Source organism: Lepisosteus platostomus, chromosome 6 (assembly GCF_059453375.1).
Source record: "Lepisosteus platostomus isolate fLepPlt1 chromosome 6, fLepPlt1.hap1, whole genome shotgun sequence".
NCBI classification, from domain to species: domain Eukaryota; kingdom Metazoa; phylum Chordata; class Actinopteri; order Semionotiformes; family Lepisosteidae; genus Lepisosteus; species Lepisosteus platostomus.
The window spans coordinates 23804875-23819270 of NC_142616.1; the positions used below are offsets into that span (position 1 = coordinate 23804875).

A 14396-nucleotide genomic window follows, 5' to 3' on the forward strand; every position below is an offset into this window, starting at 1 on the left:
TGCTCTGTACAGCCTAGCGAACATAGCAAGCAGAACACCACTAAAATAGAATGACTGATTATGCAGCCCATATAACCTTTCACCTATGAAGGGAATGAAGTGAGCATTCACCTTGGCTTAGCATTTTCTTTTTAAATCATTAAAGCTCCCAATGCTGTAGAAAACCCAACAGTGAGAAAGTCAATATACACATCTTCACACAATACCAAACAGTCACACTGACAATCAGACACAAATATCTAAAGGATTAAGGGGCAGCTCCAGCACAAACGTTCTTTCACACCCCTACCCACATTAAAAAAAAGGCACTCTGTTAATAGCGCCCTCTGAATTTTGACCAGCCTCCTGTTTTTGGTCTTGGGGGAACAGCCAAAATAGGCTTGGGTATTGCAAAAGAAAACAGAATTCCAGATGAGCTGCTTCAACAGGATGTTAGACTGAGCCTAAAGAAACCCCTTTCCAATTCTGGAACAGAAACAAAAAAAATAATATTAAAAGGATTCAGTGGAATAAAAAACAGAACTAATAAATCTAAAATATTTTCACCCCAAACAACAAGTAACAACAGAACTTTTAGAGATAAAGCTTAACATCTCTGAAGTATAAAGTTAAAAGTCCATCATTGATCATTTGTGATTTACGTGGATGGATAAATGCTTTTAAAACATTAAATATTAACACCTTATAAGCCTCAGTGCAACTCCCGAACAGCTAAAGATCTTGAGATTTTATCTTCATATAAATATTCATTGGTTGAGAGAAGTTTTTTCTACATTTTAGGTATTTTACAGAATGAAGCTTAGCAAAACCTGGGAGCCTATTATGGGCATAGTTGTGTAGACATTTCACCTCCTTGCTTTTAACAAGAAAACACAAATACACAACATTTTCACACACATTTGTAATAAGAACTGCAAATATTATATTTAATGTATATTTATTAATTGTTGTTTAATGTTTTAAGTATGCCAGGTGTTGCAACATGGATAAATATGAATTAATTCGATAGGGGTAAATTAGCATTTCTGTATTTAATCCTATCTGAAATAGTGGTTGGTAATTTCTATCGGTCAACTTTTGTTTGAACCTTGACTGAGTAACTAGTGATTCTTGATGCCTCTAACCTTATTTTTTTAAATGTCTAGAACAACATTTGTTTTACAACTGTGTTGATGATAGTTTATATTGCCCTAATGAAGATAATGGCCAATAAACCAAACTGATTTGCTTTTGACCAGCTTTTAGTAATGGCAAGGTTTTTTTGGGAGGAAATTCTAACCCATTTTAGCTTCATGAATGTCATTGAGTTTACAAACCTCTCACCCTTTCTCCTTTTTTTAAGAACTCTGTGTAATCGAGACTATCCATTATAAAGGCAGTATCAGCCTCACTCTACGCCATGTGTTCTCCAGATACTGAAACAATGAACATTTTTATCTGTATTGAATTAACACTTTTTGTTCCTTATGTTTGGACAGTTTTTTTAAAAACCACCAAGTTTACATCACAACCCCCCATCAAGGCATTTGCCACAAGTATTTTTTTCATCACCCAACCAAGATCCAAATTCTAAATCTAGTTCAAAACATAAAAAGCATTCATTGTTGATTCAATAAAATTAACGTGTCTCCCCTGCTCCTAAACTTTATCCTTGTTAAAATCACACTACAGACATCAAACCAAAAGTTGCTAAAAGCATACTGTACCATACCAATTTTCCAAACAGTCCAGGATTCCAGCATACGTCTGTTTTAACAATGAAGCAAAGCACTTCTGACAATATGTATTCCAGATCAGCAACTCATCACACAAAGCAGCCCAATCAAAGACACAGATCTACCCCATCGTGTGAAGACCTACAGATTTGGACCATTCTGGTGACTACGATACACAAACCCACATTTTCATCATGACAAAACCACATATGTCTAACCCATCTAGATAATGTTTGGAGAGTATTTAATGTGAATTTAATTTTGTCTCTCATGTGGAACAGAATATTCTCGGAGATCAAAGTAACATTACAACTACTGCAGTAAATAAAATTGACCCAGGTCTTTAGCAATTAGACAATTTTTCATTCGCAAGCACACCCTAATCAAATGTTCAGTCTTTTTTACTAGTCTCCCTCACTGTTTCAGGCCCACCAAATTCCAGATCTGGGCCCTAGCTAGAAGTCTGAATTTCAGATCCAACAAAGATCTTTTGAATTTCATTCACAAAGGATCATGAAGGATGCTACATGAGTCATCACAGGACAGCCTGAGGAGAACATCAGAGGACAGCTTGTGAACAAGCACACTGTTTGCCGTTTGCCCTCATTTAATTGCAATCTGACTTTTTCTTACTATCTCTACAATTGTCTGTTCCTTTGTGTAGTTTAAACTTTGAAAGAGACTAACATCACTTCTTAAAAAGCGCAACTTTTCTGTCATAAAAGGTTATCATCATTGCATAACTCGTCTTGTCCCTACGTGATTAAAACATTGTAATGAAATGATCGTTATGGGTTAGTGACAATTAAAAAACCACGAATAAAGCATTTACTTTGGATTAAAATAATTCTACCTGTGACCTTTTCTACATTTCAGCTTGGAGACGATTAAACAAGAACATTGCCATGTCCAAAATGAAAAAAAGAGGCAAAATAGTCCTACTCTCTCAATGACAATGGGTATTTCTGACTTTGCTCCATCTTAAATGTCCTGTACTACCGTGTGCCCCAAAATCCGATTAACAAAAGGAATATAAAACCCCAAATCCAGACACTACCTGCTGGGAAAAAAAATGTTTATTTTAGCAAAAGCAAGTGCTAGAATTGTCAATTTATCCAAAGTATACTTCACAGAGAACACAATGCACTACCCTGCCCCTTCCTGCAATCTTGCTGGTAAGCTCTGAGAAAACAGAGCTTACCCTGTTCATTCCAGAATCCCACAACTGGGCAACCATGTCTGCTTCATCCCTTTAAGCTGGTCTTCAGGGATGTAAATTCACATAAAATGCACAACATCCTGCACTGCAGCTTACCAAGTGTCAGCAGCAAAGACTTTCAGGTTCATTTTATAAACAAGCCTGTCTGTTTCATCTCGGGCATTCAAAGTCACTGGTGCAAAGTATTGGTTTGCAGATTTGCAAAATAATCAATGAAAACCTAGGTTGAAACCATTAATCAAACAGGTTATGAAAATACTTTTATCATTTAAATTTTGTCATATACTATATAATTAAATCTAAGAATAGTCTGTTTTTTTTCCTACGTGAAAAGCCTTTAAATCACTTACAGTGCATGCATTATGTCCTGAACTGAGACCAGAAGCATTTCATTCCCCATGGGAAGCTAGGCAGGCATTTCATTTAATGAAGGAACCTTTCTACCAAAGACATTTCCCAGAACCATAAATTTAAGCATATTGTCATGCAAACCTTGCTGTGCTGCTTTAAAACCATTTAAGTACAATGATATTTGCATGAGAATATTACACTCTTTTCTAATAACCATATTTTTTATATTGATAGTACCCCTCTGCCACAAAGTGATTAAGCGCTTGCTCATTTAAATACGGCAATGATTTAATTTTTAGAACCTTGTTTCAGATACGCAGTTCTCCACCGACACAACAAGGCAAAAGCTGTCTGGTCTGCAGATCATGCTGCGTCTTGGCAGAGCCTCAAACATCTGCTAAAGGTCAAGTTTCCACTGTATGGAACCAATCAATGGAGCCATAGAACACTCCCAGTACCACAAGAAGTTCTAAACAAAGAATACTGTTTCACATAGGAAAGGAATCTTGCCCTAAATTTGAAAAAAAAAAGTCATGTTACAGATCGACTGTCCCTCGGGCAGATAACCTTCAGGATGTCACATGTAAGGAGACACAAAAATGCTGGTGAAAAAAACCATTTACACAAATTTCGACATTAATACTAATCTGAATTAATGTCTGTTCTGCTCTGAATACATGTCTGTGCGTAATATCTGTGATATTTAATAGCTTCCAAGTTAGACATTAGAGTCTTTAAAGACTGCCTAGTTCAAGATTTCCAAGAGAAGCCGTTTTGAAATACACTAAAAGCATTATCTGGTAGAGCTGCAGAAAATATGATTTCCAAAGAAGGAGACAACACTTATAAAACATAACCTAAAACAACATTTAAAAATTAGACATGTACAATATATCTTTCACATACTGTTCAGATGTCTTGGACATCTCGATCTCATTGAAAACATGAAGTGTATCATATGATAAAAGGCACTAAAAAAACTAGGGAGTTGGGTCCAATACTCATGTGCTACATTTTTAATGAGTCTCAGTACAGATGCACTAAAAAACAGTGATAAAAATGTCAAATATAAAGATATTTTAAAAATTAAGTGACTATTCTGCAAATATTCATTGAAAAAGAGGGCTGGAAAAGTCAGTTCAGATGAGAGATAACATTTCCTTGCAAGGTCACAAAATTAACAAAGAAAAAAAATCAAGATTCTTACACACGTTTTATTAGAGACCAAAAAAAGTATCTCCCTTAAGGCCTGCTCTTAAAAATCTAGTTCAGGCACCCCAGCAGATTTTGATATTCAAGGTGTGACAGAGCAGCAACTCATTTTTCTCACTCTCGAGTGTTGCTTTCTTAGCCTCAGGCATACCAAACTAACTAAATGCACCACTCAACAGATTCTTTAAGATCCTGCCAAACTGCCTGAGAGCCATGACAACAAGCAAAAAGACATAACTCTCACTCTCATTTGTTTTCCAGATGTGTGCTTAACATGTCCTGGTTTAACTTCATTTTATGTCTTAAAATAAATGAGACACAAGCTAGTTTACAGAAAACTTCATATCTCTGCACAAAATAAAAGCTGTCTCGCAGCTGGGGAAAAACACAGAACAAAATAATTTCGAGGCAGTGTGACAAAGTAATATTTATCAAAAGGTTTAACAGCAGCACTGAAGGTCTTTGACAGTTTCATGTTTGTTTTTCCAAAAAATCCAAGGGCTGAACTGATTAATCCTTTCATGCATTTCCATTAAAACAAAAAAACGTATTTCTGTTAAATATGTGTCTAAAAATAAATAGATCAGAACTGATTCCAAGGTTGTGAGAATGAAACAAATGTATTTCAGGAGTACGCAAAGTAGAATGTATTTTTCATCCATCTTGAAGTCCTGACCCTTCTTATATCAACTGAAAAACTACAGCTCCCCATGTATGAAAATGTTCTTATAGATGCATTCCTGAATTTCGTTACAATGCAAGGCAAATAAACAATACTATTACTGCATTCCGGAGAAAACCACTAGCATACACACTTCATGTTACTAAGGAAATATCTTTTGTTGGAACTCTTCGAGTAGCAGTCGATCCGATTTGCACAACTATGCACTGAAAAGGAATATACAGTACAGTATAAACGAATCACAGCTGGTACTACTTAAGCCCATATTTACTAAAAGCAAAGCAGAATCAGTACAAAGAGATATAATTTGAGGTCTGGATTGTTTCACAGGTCATGTCCACTACCCGAACAGATGAATAACGGGGTTTGTGTTTTATAGCTAACCATTTGCTGAAAGCAGGAGAACAATAAAAAGTAATTCACAGTGCTTAAATATCTAAACTACTCTCTTTACAGAGAAACATTTTAATCATCACTAGGTACAGTCACACCCTCTAGTCTGATTTTACTCATATTTCACACAGCACAGTAATAGACCTTGTTTACACAAACAAGGACACAGAAGGAAAATCTGGTGCTTTAGAAGCAGCATTAGTAGATTGCTCAACAGCAGAAAAAGATTTAAAAAAACCACCATGGGAAATATCCTAAAGATCTACCCCTCCATGAAGAAAACAATACCCCATGTGCCTGAATAATAAGCAGGGAGATGGAATGAATAGGCCTTTGTTCAAATTTCTTCAAAAACGAGAATTTTACTTAAAGTATTAAAAACATCCACATTTAGATTTAGCAGAAATTCCATTATTAATGAAAACAAATCACACAAGGCTGTTTGACTGCGAATAGATGTGTCCCATTACTGTCCTCAAGCAAGATGCATAGTGTGTATTCTAGAAAGCTTTAAGAGCTAGAATATGCAGAAGAGTTCTTTTATGCACGCATATTTAACCTTTTACTTCTCAAATGTCTGTGAATTAACAAGGTTGTTTTCTTCAACGCATCTTTTAGGAGACGTCTGCAGTAGTGGTTAGATAATGAGCAACAAAGCACTGAATTTCAGTTCTACTTACTGGCAAAACTGATAATGCCTTCCTAATTGCAGAGGACCTAAAAATACATCAAGTACTAACATGGAGTTTAAAGAGTTAAGTGTGAGGTTGTTCAGCCAGCAGTACCTGTCATTCACTTGGCTAAGCTGCTGTTGCTATGGAAAGCTGTCTGGCTACTGGTGAAAGACCCACAGTCCAGCTGCTGTCATTACCTCATGGAGGCTTAGTAACCCTGGGAAGGACAATTTAAAAAACATCCAATGTGGTAACAAACATGGCATACATTATCTCCTGAGAAATGAGCTATTTGTGTATTGAGCCTTACATGGACATGGCAATAATCTGCACGCAAACATTCTTCAGTACTACGGATAGTTATTTCCATTAATTTTCTCAATAAAAACTGGTTATTGCAAATCTTTCTCGAAAAAGAGAAAGACAAAATTGTTTTACAATATACTTCTGAAATTTAACTCGAGAATGTCCTTTCCATCCATTTCAAAAGCATAACCCCATAAAAGCTGAAAAAAAAAATCCCGTAAATTAGTCAATGTAGAAAAATTCAAATGTTTCAAAATGAAAATCACTTCAATCACCACAAAGGAAACAAAACCCAGCAAAACTACCAAACAAAATGTCCCGGTACATTTCTACAACAACACTAGTATAAATGCTTACTCAACTACAGAAACATATTACAGTGACTAGCAAATCTGTGACTCAGCATCAACTGATAGCAACAATGAGGACAATCTTATCACATATGATGCAATGCCACTGTGCTCCAGTTGTCTGCATACTGTGTTGTCATATAGCAGCAAGATAACCAGTGAGAATAAAGACTGAAACATGCGACGACCAGCATATTTTACATTAGAAATCAGAAGTGTAGGACAGTAGTAGTAGTGGAAAACAAGTCCAGATGCTTCACTTGAGTGAGGGACAAGAATAGTTTGCTATAGCAAAGCCTCAAAATAGATTGTCTTGTTTTACTGATGGCGTTAGTGATTGGCTACATGTTCGTATACATCTGCTATGACCTGAAACACTTAAATAATACTTTATAATATTTTAAACATTATAAAACAGCTAATCACTCTCTACTGTTAGGTTAAGTAAAGGTTTTGTTACTATTAAATCCAATTAACCCATAGTAAAGGTTTGTTATTGTGTTAATGGCACTATTAATACTTTATATTCCACTTGTAAAACCTATAAAGGTAATTCACAACCCCTAAAGTGTTACCAATTAAATAACGCAATTGCATTTTATTTTTTTTAATATTCGCACCATGTGCCTAATATCAACATTATTTAAATAAGTAGTTGCAATATATATTTCACAAATCATGTTATGAAGCAACCTCATGAGAGCACACACTTTTTCTGTGAATGGGGTGATTGACTAAATCTTCTCCGGACTTCAGAAAATATTTCATTTGGCAAGTGAAACTGCAAAGGAGTGCTGCAGATAGTATCTTTCTCTCAAGGCAGACCCATTCAGATGAGTGCTAGAAACAACCTGTGGGTCATTCCAGGTCAAGTGAGCCAAATTCTACGAAGTCAAGCTATTCGTGTAAGGTTAGTGGCACATGCCCCACCCGGGTCAGCAGCAGTACATGCAACGCAACGTCTTTAAGACAATTAAATATGAAACTTTCTATAAAACCCATCTCCCTGCCCATGATGAGCTAATCAGCTCTCATCAATCCCCCTATTCGCAGTTCAAGAGCATTCAAGGATTTGTGTAGACTTAATAGCAAAACAGAGCAGCAGAAGTAGAATAGGAAGGAGAGCAAAGCACACAAACAAAGAAACATATTTCTCCCCACCTAAAGACAAATGGCTATAGACGGAACACGCAGTCACGCATTTAAAAACCGTTTGTCTCCTAAAACGCCAGCCTCCCTGCTGAAATGTCAGAACGAAAACTGGAAGCTACAATGCATTACAAAAGAACCTGTCTATCATTACCTACAAAAATCATATTCATTTGAGATAAATCCCATTTAGACAACTTACACCCATTACAAAAAGACAGCACAGTGAGAGACAGAGACTACCATTAGAGAGCATAATATACAGCCATTAGTAAACAAGCGCTGGCTGTTACTCAGAGAGGCAGGGAAAAAATCTCCAGGCAAAGACTGATGGGCTGGTATTTCTGCAAGACTTCATGAGGAGGATTCCCTGCTAATTCCTTGTGTACCTGGACACCATACGTGACTGCAACATCTTTAACAGAGTCAAAAAGCACATTGGACAATAACCAGATCCTGACCCAAGTAAAACCCAAACCAGTAGCAAAGGTGGGTTTTATTTAAACAGCTTTCCTGACACTGGCTGATTAATTGCGGTTTTTCAAAGTGAAGAAAATGAAAAGAAGTCATCCCCCGCTTGGGCAGTGTTACCGATGGCCAGTTTTCAAACGCCAAAGCACATCAGCCACTGCCACGTTTCTCACCCGAGCCCTGAGCAAACAGCTACCTGAGCTGGGAGAGGACAACCATGACTGAATTAGAACTGCTTAGGCAGTAAAGCTGAATCAAACACCAAGACATTTTCAAGCTGAAATAAAACCAGATAACAACTTGCCGTTTTGCTTTTCACTCTTTTGTTTAGTGTGCTTTCCAGTGTTCCAGCACTGAGATCTCACAATTTATTACTTCAGGGCACGGTTGACAAACATACAGTATCATAATTAGGTCAAGGAGTTTTGCCTAGCATTACAACTACAGTACGCGTCAAAGAATTCAAAATGCTGATTGTTTCTAAGATGCTGCATGCACTGAGAATCTTGCCTTTCAATTCTTTCCCTTTTTCTATTACCAAAACAAAAACGAACCAAGATTTATTACAAAATCAAATCAGACAACAAAACAAATGACATTCCAAAAGTAACCGTCCTCTGGATGCAAAATACCGACTAATCCGCTGCATGAGAATTTTTCAGAGCTGTTCTGGTGTCATCATCTCCCTAATTCCTGTGCCCCTTCAAATCGAGACAACCAACCGCTGTTAAATTGTGTAGCCTTAAGATGTGTGCAGTAGTGTACGCATTAAAGACAGCTTGCAGTCGGGACCAAAGATGAATTTCTGTTTCTTTCTGCAGCAGTTCCACAGGAAAATGTTTGAAGGCCCTTACACATTGCTGCCATTATGCTGTGCAGCTGGGTGGGGGGAGTGAGCCTGTAGTGACCATCACAGTTTCGTGTTACAGGCTGTTTTGTTAAGCCACAAATCACATAAACATAAACAGACAGCCAACTGAAAAACTGTCCCCATCAGATTCAGGAGAAGCTACAATCCAGAAAGTTTTTTTAAATCATCTGAATTTCCTTTGACGGATATAATACTGATTTTATTTCAGTAGTCTATTAAAAGAGTGACTAAACAATAATTTGGAGTTTTTGTACTCTGAGAATTTATGTATGTATACACAAACCCATCAGCCTCTAAGGCAAGATATTTTTTGCCTTAACCTCAATGTTTACCTTCATTTGTCCCATTCATAATGATTTTGACTGCGAGATTCACTGTAGTGTTTCTAAGGAAAATCATTTGTCATGTTCAAGAAACAGGGATATGCTAATGGCTATCTGCCCTTGATTGAAAACCTTTACTTTCAACAATCAAAAGGATAACATTTAGGAACTTGTGCTAAACAGGTTTGGGGTCTGCATTAAATGCACGTTTTAAATTTTAAATTCCTTTTTACGACAAAAGGGTAACTGAGTTTCAAAACCCTTAAAAATACAAGACACGCTATAAAAGTTCAAATTTACAGATACAGTACATTCCATCCTCCTATATTCTATGCATTCCCAAGACAAATTTTACTTTATTTCGGAAGCCGTCTCAGTTCTCAGACTGCTTTTCTCCGATAGCATGTTTATGGATTCCAAGTCAAATAGCAACCATGCTATTCTTTACGGAAAATTCTTCCCTGGCGCTCTTCTACTGATTAGTTGGGCTACAGTTGATGACCTCAAGCCACAACCCTGAAAACAAACGAACCGAACACTGTACACCCCAACTATATAACTACACTGGGGCAACTCATTCCATACAGCTGGACCCAGATGAAAGTTCCATCTTTGCCTCCAGGTAAGCCATCAGAATGAGTTCATTCAGCAATAAGTGCAATTAGTTTCCTACAAACTCTAATAATAATTGTCAAACCAGACAGACTAAAACATAAGTGAACAACTGGAAGAAGTATATTTGTCTGAGTAGGTACACAAAACCTTCAACATTGTCTTGTCCTTTTCTGTCATCACCCTTGTTCAAATCCCCTTGGAAACACTGTCTACCATCTGGAACACAGAGTAGTTTCAGACTTGCTGCCAGCCATCAAACCCAAAACCCTGAAACAAGAAACCCTGCTTTCCCTCATCTGAACACAGACGTGTTTATTTAAGATTAGAGGCCAGTTAAAGGCCATTAAAAAGGCACAAATTCAATGGTGCATCCTGTTTACTTGAAACAATGTGTATAACACCAGCAGCCCCATTCGCCATTATTTATCAGAACCATGTGCCATCGGTAAAGTTTAGGATAAACATGCAGTTTCTGGCAAGTGGGGGGAATAAAAGGACCACATCTTAATGAGTGGGACGCGCGTCTTCCAGAGTCAGCTGTTTGTCAGTTACAGCCAAGCTGTTATCTAAAACGTTTCATTAAAAACGCAGCGATTCTTATAAATGACCGGGAGAATTAATTACCGTTTAAAATGAGTAGCGTTTGAGCCATCTCATGCTTGCAAGGCAGGCTCGGCTCTGGCTGGTGTATCTTCAGCGGCGCTACGTTCATTCACACTGTAACAGGTTTATTACAACGTGTTTTGTTTTGCCGGGGTGAGTAATCCGCGGGTAAACGCGCTCTCGCCTCCGCGTTCAAAAGCCCAACATATTCTTTTAAAAACAAAATCAAAAACTGGGACAGTGCGCAATCAAGAGTAATTTAGCCGTACACCGTGACAAGATGAACCAAACGATCCCAATTGCAACTTCGTCAACAAATCCCGAGCAACCTACACGCCAAAAGCTAGCCAAAGCTGGTGTTGTAGGCATACTGCGGCTTTTTTTCATTACTGTGCCGTTGCAAACCCGGGTCGGAGCGATTTTAACAGGGCTTTGATTGTAACGGCTCGGTGTGACAAGAGCTCCCAGCCGCTAAACCCGAGCCCCGACACCGAGATTTAAACTGAACGGAGAGCCGGCCGGGGGGGAAGGGAGGTCGCAGACCTAACGCTGCCAACATGTGTCATAACGCCGGACCTGAGCGTTTCTGTGGCGGGGGGGGAACAGGGGGAGAAGGACCTAGGGTTGTAAACGGAGCACCCGAGAAGGAGGTTAGCCCCAACTCAGCGCCTCGAAAGAGTCTAACGTCTCCAGGCTGGAAACCAGCGTGTAGAGCACGGGGAAGGCAGCGATCGCTTGGGTGATCCTGGAAATCTCCGAAAGGAAAAAAAAACCATCCTTCTCAACGTGTCTCCCCTCCGTCCCCGAAACCCCTGTGACAGGTTTAGAGGCAGGCAGAGAGGGGACTCCAGGTCTTACCGTGAGCTCCGGGTTGTCGTTGTCGCGGTGGGAGACGGCGCGGATGACCCCGGCTCTCCATCCCCAGCGCCCGATCTCCCCGAGCTCCGGCAGCTCCTCTCCGCTGACACACAGGAACCGCTTCCCGACCAGCTCCGGCCGCGCTTCCACCGCCATGGCCTCGCAACGGAGAGTGAGAAAACCCTCGAAAAACTTCCAACAGCAACGCCCTATCGGTCGGACATTTTCTACATAAAACGGCGCTTAAGAAGAAGAGAAGGAAGGAGAGAGAAAGAGAAAGCGACGACGAGGGCAAAAAATAACTGTTATTTAGTCTTTTGCGTGTCGAGCGCAACCCGGGGGATTTAAATTTCTTTCAGTCTCCTCCCGCACAGTCACTTCTTTCGCTCCGTGAAACTGAACACTGAAGCAGATCACTGCCAGCGTACAACTGGTATCCCTCCGCCCCCACGCAAAGCGCACAGCAGTGCAAAACCGCAGCGAGCAGACTTCTCCGTCCGCCAGACACAGATTCATTCTCTCTGGGAGACGGCCGGCTGCGCTGCTACCACCAGACTGTTAAAAATAGTGCCCTGCCGTAACGACAGGGCCGTGCATAACAATAATGTTAGGTTGCTTTTGGTGAAGAGGATAGGAAAGTTAAACGTCAAACTCAAATTCTAAACAGCACGAAAAAAAAAGTCCAGGCATTGTCGACAATGCTATTATTATTCTTGGGTTGGCCAAAATAATAAATCACAAATCCCTGTTACGTTTCGATTGCTCTCTTAGTATTTTTTGTTGATGGTATTTTCCAGAGTGTACTGTAAATCAAGTAAGTCACTGTTGCCTTTCTCATCTCATTTCACCCAGCCTTATTAATGCGGCTCCACGTTTCAGTGAATCAATTAAGGATCTGTGTGTGGATCTTTCTCCGAGCTTACTCTGCCCCTGAGGGTGACCCCTGTGGGCTGTGCTGGAGGAGAGTTAAAAAGGCGGGCTGTTGAATGTAAAACATATCTACAGGACGGAGGCAATCAGCTACATGTCACCCTCAGGTCAGGGCAGTAGATTGAGAAAGATGTCCCGCTGCAGACAGAATCACAAATCCCCGGTTCTTCAGACGGCTGTTTGATGTGCTTGTCTGACAGATCTTCCACTGCACACAGGAAAGCCAAACAGGGTTCATACGCAGGGTCTGACCACGGTATCTCCGCTGTTCATCTGCAGCAAGCCAAGCAATAAATGTTGATAAAGGTATTTAAAAAAAACAGCCACTGGAATCATTTATTTAAATGATATATAGAACATATTCGTACTATACATTCTTCATACATTAGCGCTGCCGCAGAGAGGGAAAAGTAGAGTAGGCCTACGTTTTGAGTGTTTTTTTTTACGTCTGGAGGCTGCTGTTTGAGATTGACGAGTTAGATTTTTTTGTTCAAATAAATATAATAATTTAAATGAGATATTTAAGGCAAATAACGTGCCAAATCTTTTTTTTAACCCACCTTTATCAAAACGCCTTCTTTGTACATCAAGGTAAGCTAAAGATATTTGACTTATTGATAGTTTTAAGTACAACTTGTATACATGGCGTATGTGTTACGCATGAACTAGTTGTATGATATGCGTCTATAGTTATTTTTGTATCCTAAGCGACAGGGTTTCTAAGGGTTGCACAACGCGATGTCTACTTGCACTCCCACCAGAGTGCGGAGCAGGGTTACAGGACTCATTGTTTGGTTGCGCACTGTGCTTCAAATGCATCTGCTACAGATAGTGGATGGTAATGGATGATAACACTTTCCGATGTAAATTCCATATTTTTTCAAACAACCGCCATCTTCTTGATTTTTCCACGTAACACCCCAGTCGGATTCGTTCATGGTTTTTTTTTTCCTCTCTCTTCACTCAATAAACGTTTTTAAAAATTGGTTGGAAACAGAGATAGCAGCGCACCGGGTTTGCAACAAACTCTTCACCCTCCTCAGAGTGCTCATCTTTAGCACCACTGTTTAAGGGAAGTAAAACGCATTGACACCTCCTAAAAGACAGCAGCGATGACACAGTTGCGAAAACAAGCGTCCACTTTGTCCCGAAGTCCTATTCTTTCTTTACAATGCTGTTATTAACCGTGCCTGCGCCTTTTTGTTTGTCTGCTGTGGTGAGTGCTCACTCCCCTGCGACTGTGGCCACGGAACCAGAAGGGAAATTCCCTCGGCTGCAGATATGTTCATGAATAACAACAAGATTAGCGAGAGTCCACAATTCACACACGTCATCTGTTGCCAAGCGCATTCCTCCACATGTGGGAAATGAGTTTGTCTCCGAGTTAAACACTGTATTCATTTATTTCTATCAGTTAGGAGACACTCCCATCTTATTCTTAGCAGCCAATAAAATGGATCTGGGATAAACAGCAAAAGTAACACAGCATGGTATCGTAAAGATGAAAAAAAATGTGATGAAAAAGAATTTATGATGCCCCCAATTTGAAACAGATTGCAGGAAATAACCAATCATAATTAAGCATTACAATGTTTCTATTTGTGTGCACAGATCATTCGTGAGCTTATGCAGACAAATGTGTTTAGAATTTCTAGTGAGCGTGTCAGTGTCTTG

At 39.3% G+C, this 14396-nt stretch overlaps 1 protein-coding gene across 2 annotated transcripts in view; it reads right to left on the bottom strand.

Moving 5' to 3' along the window:
- Positions 1-12559, bottom strand: part of jmjd1cb (jumonji domain containing 1Cb) — a 99150-nt gene extending 86591 nt beyond the window's left edge. For both annotated transcript variants that reach the window (XM_088634939.1, XM_088634938.1), the window contains exon 1: positions 11793-12559. In XM_088634939.1, coding sequence (XP_088491065.1) covers positions 11793-11948 — 156 coding nt within the window. In that variant the 5' untranslated portion in view covers positions 11949-12559. The remainder of the gene's footprint in view (positions 1-11792) is intronic.
- Positions 12560-14396: the final 1837 nt, after the last annotated feature.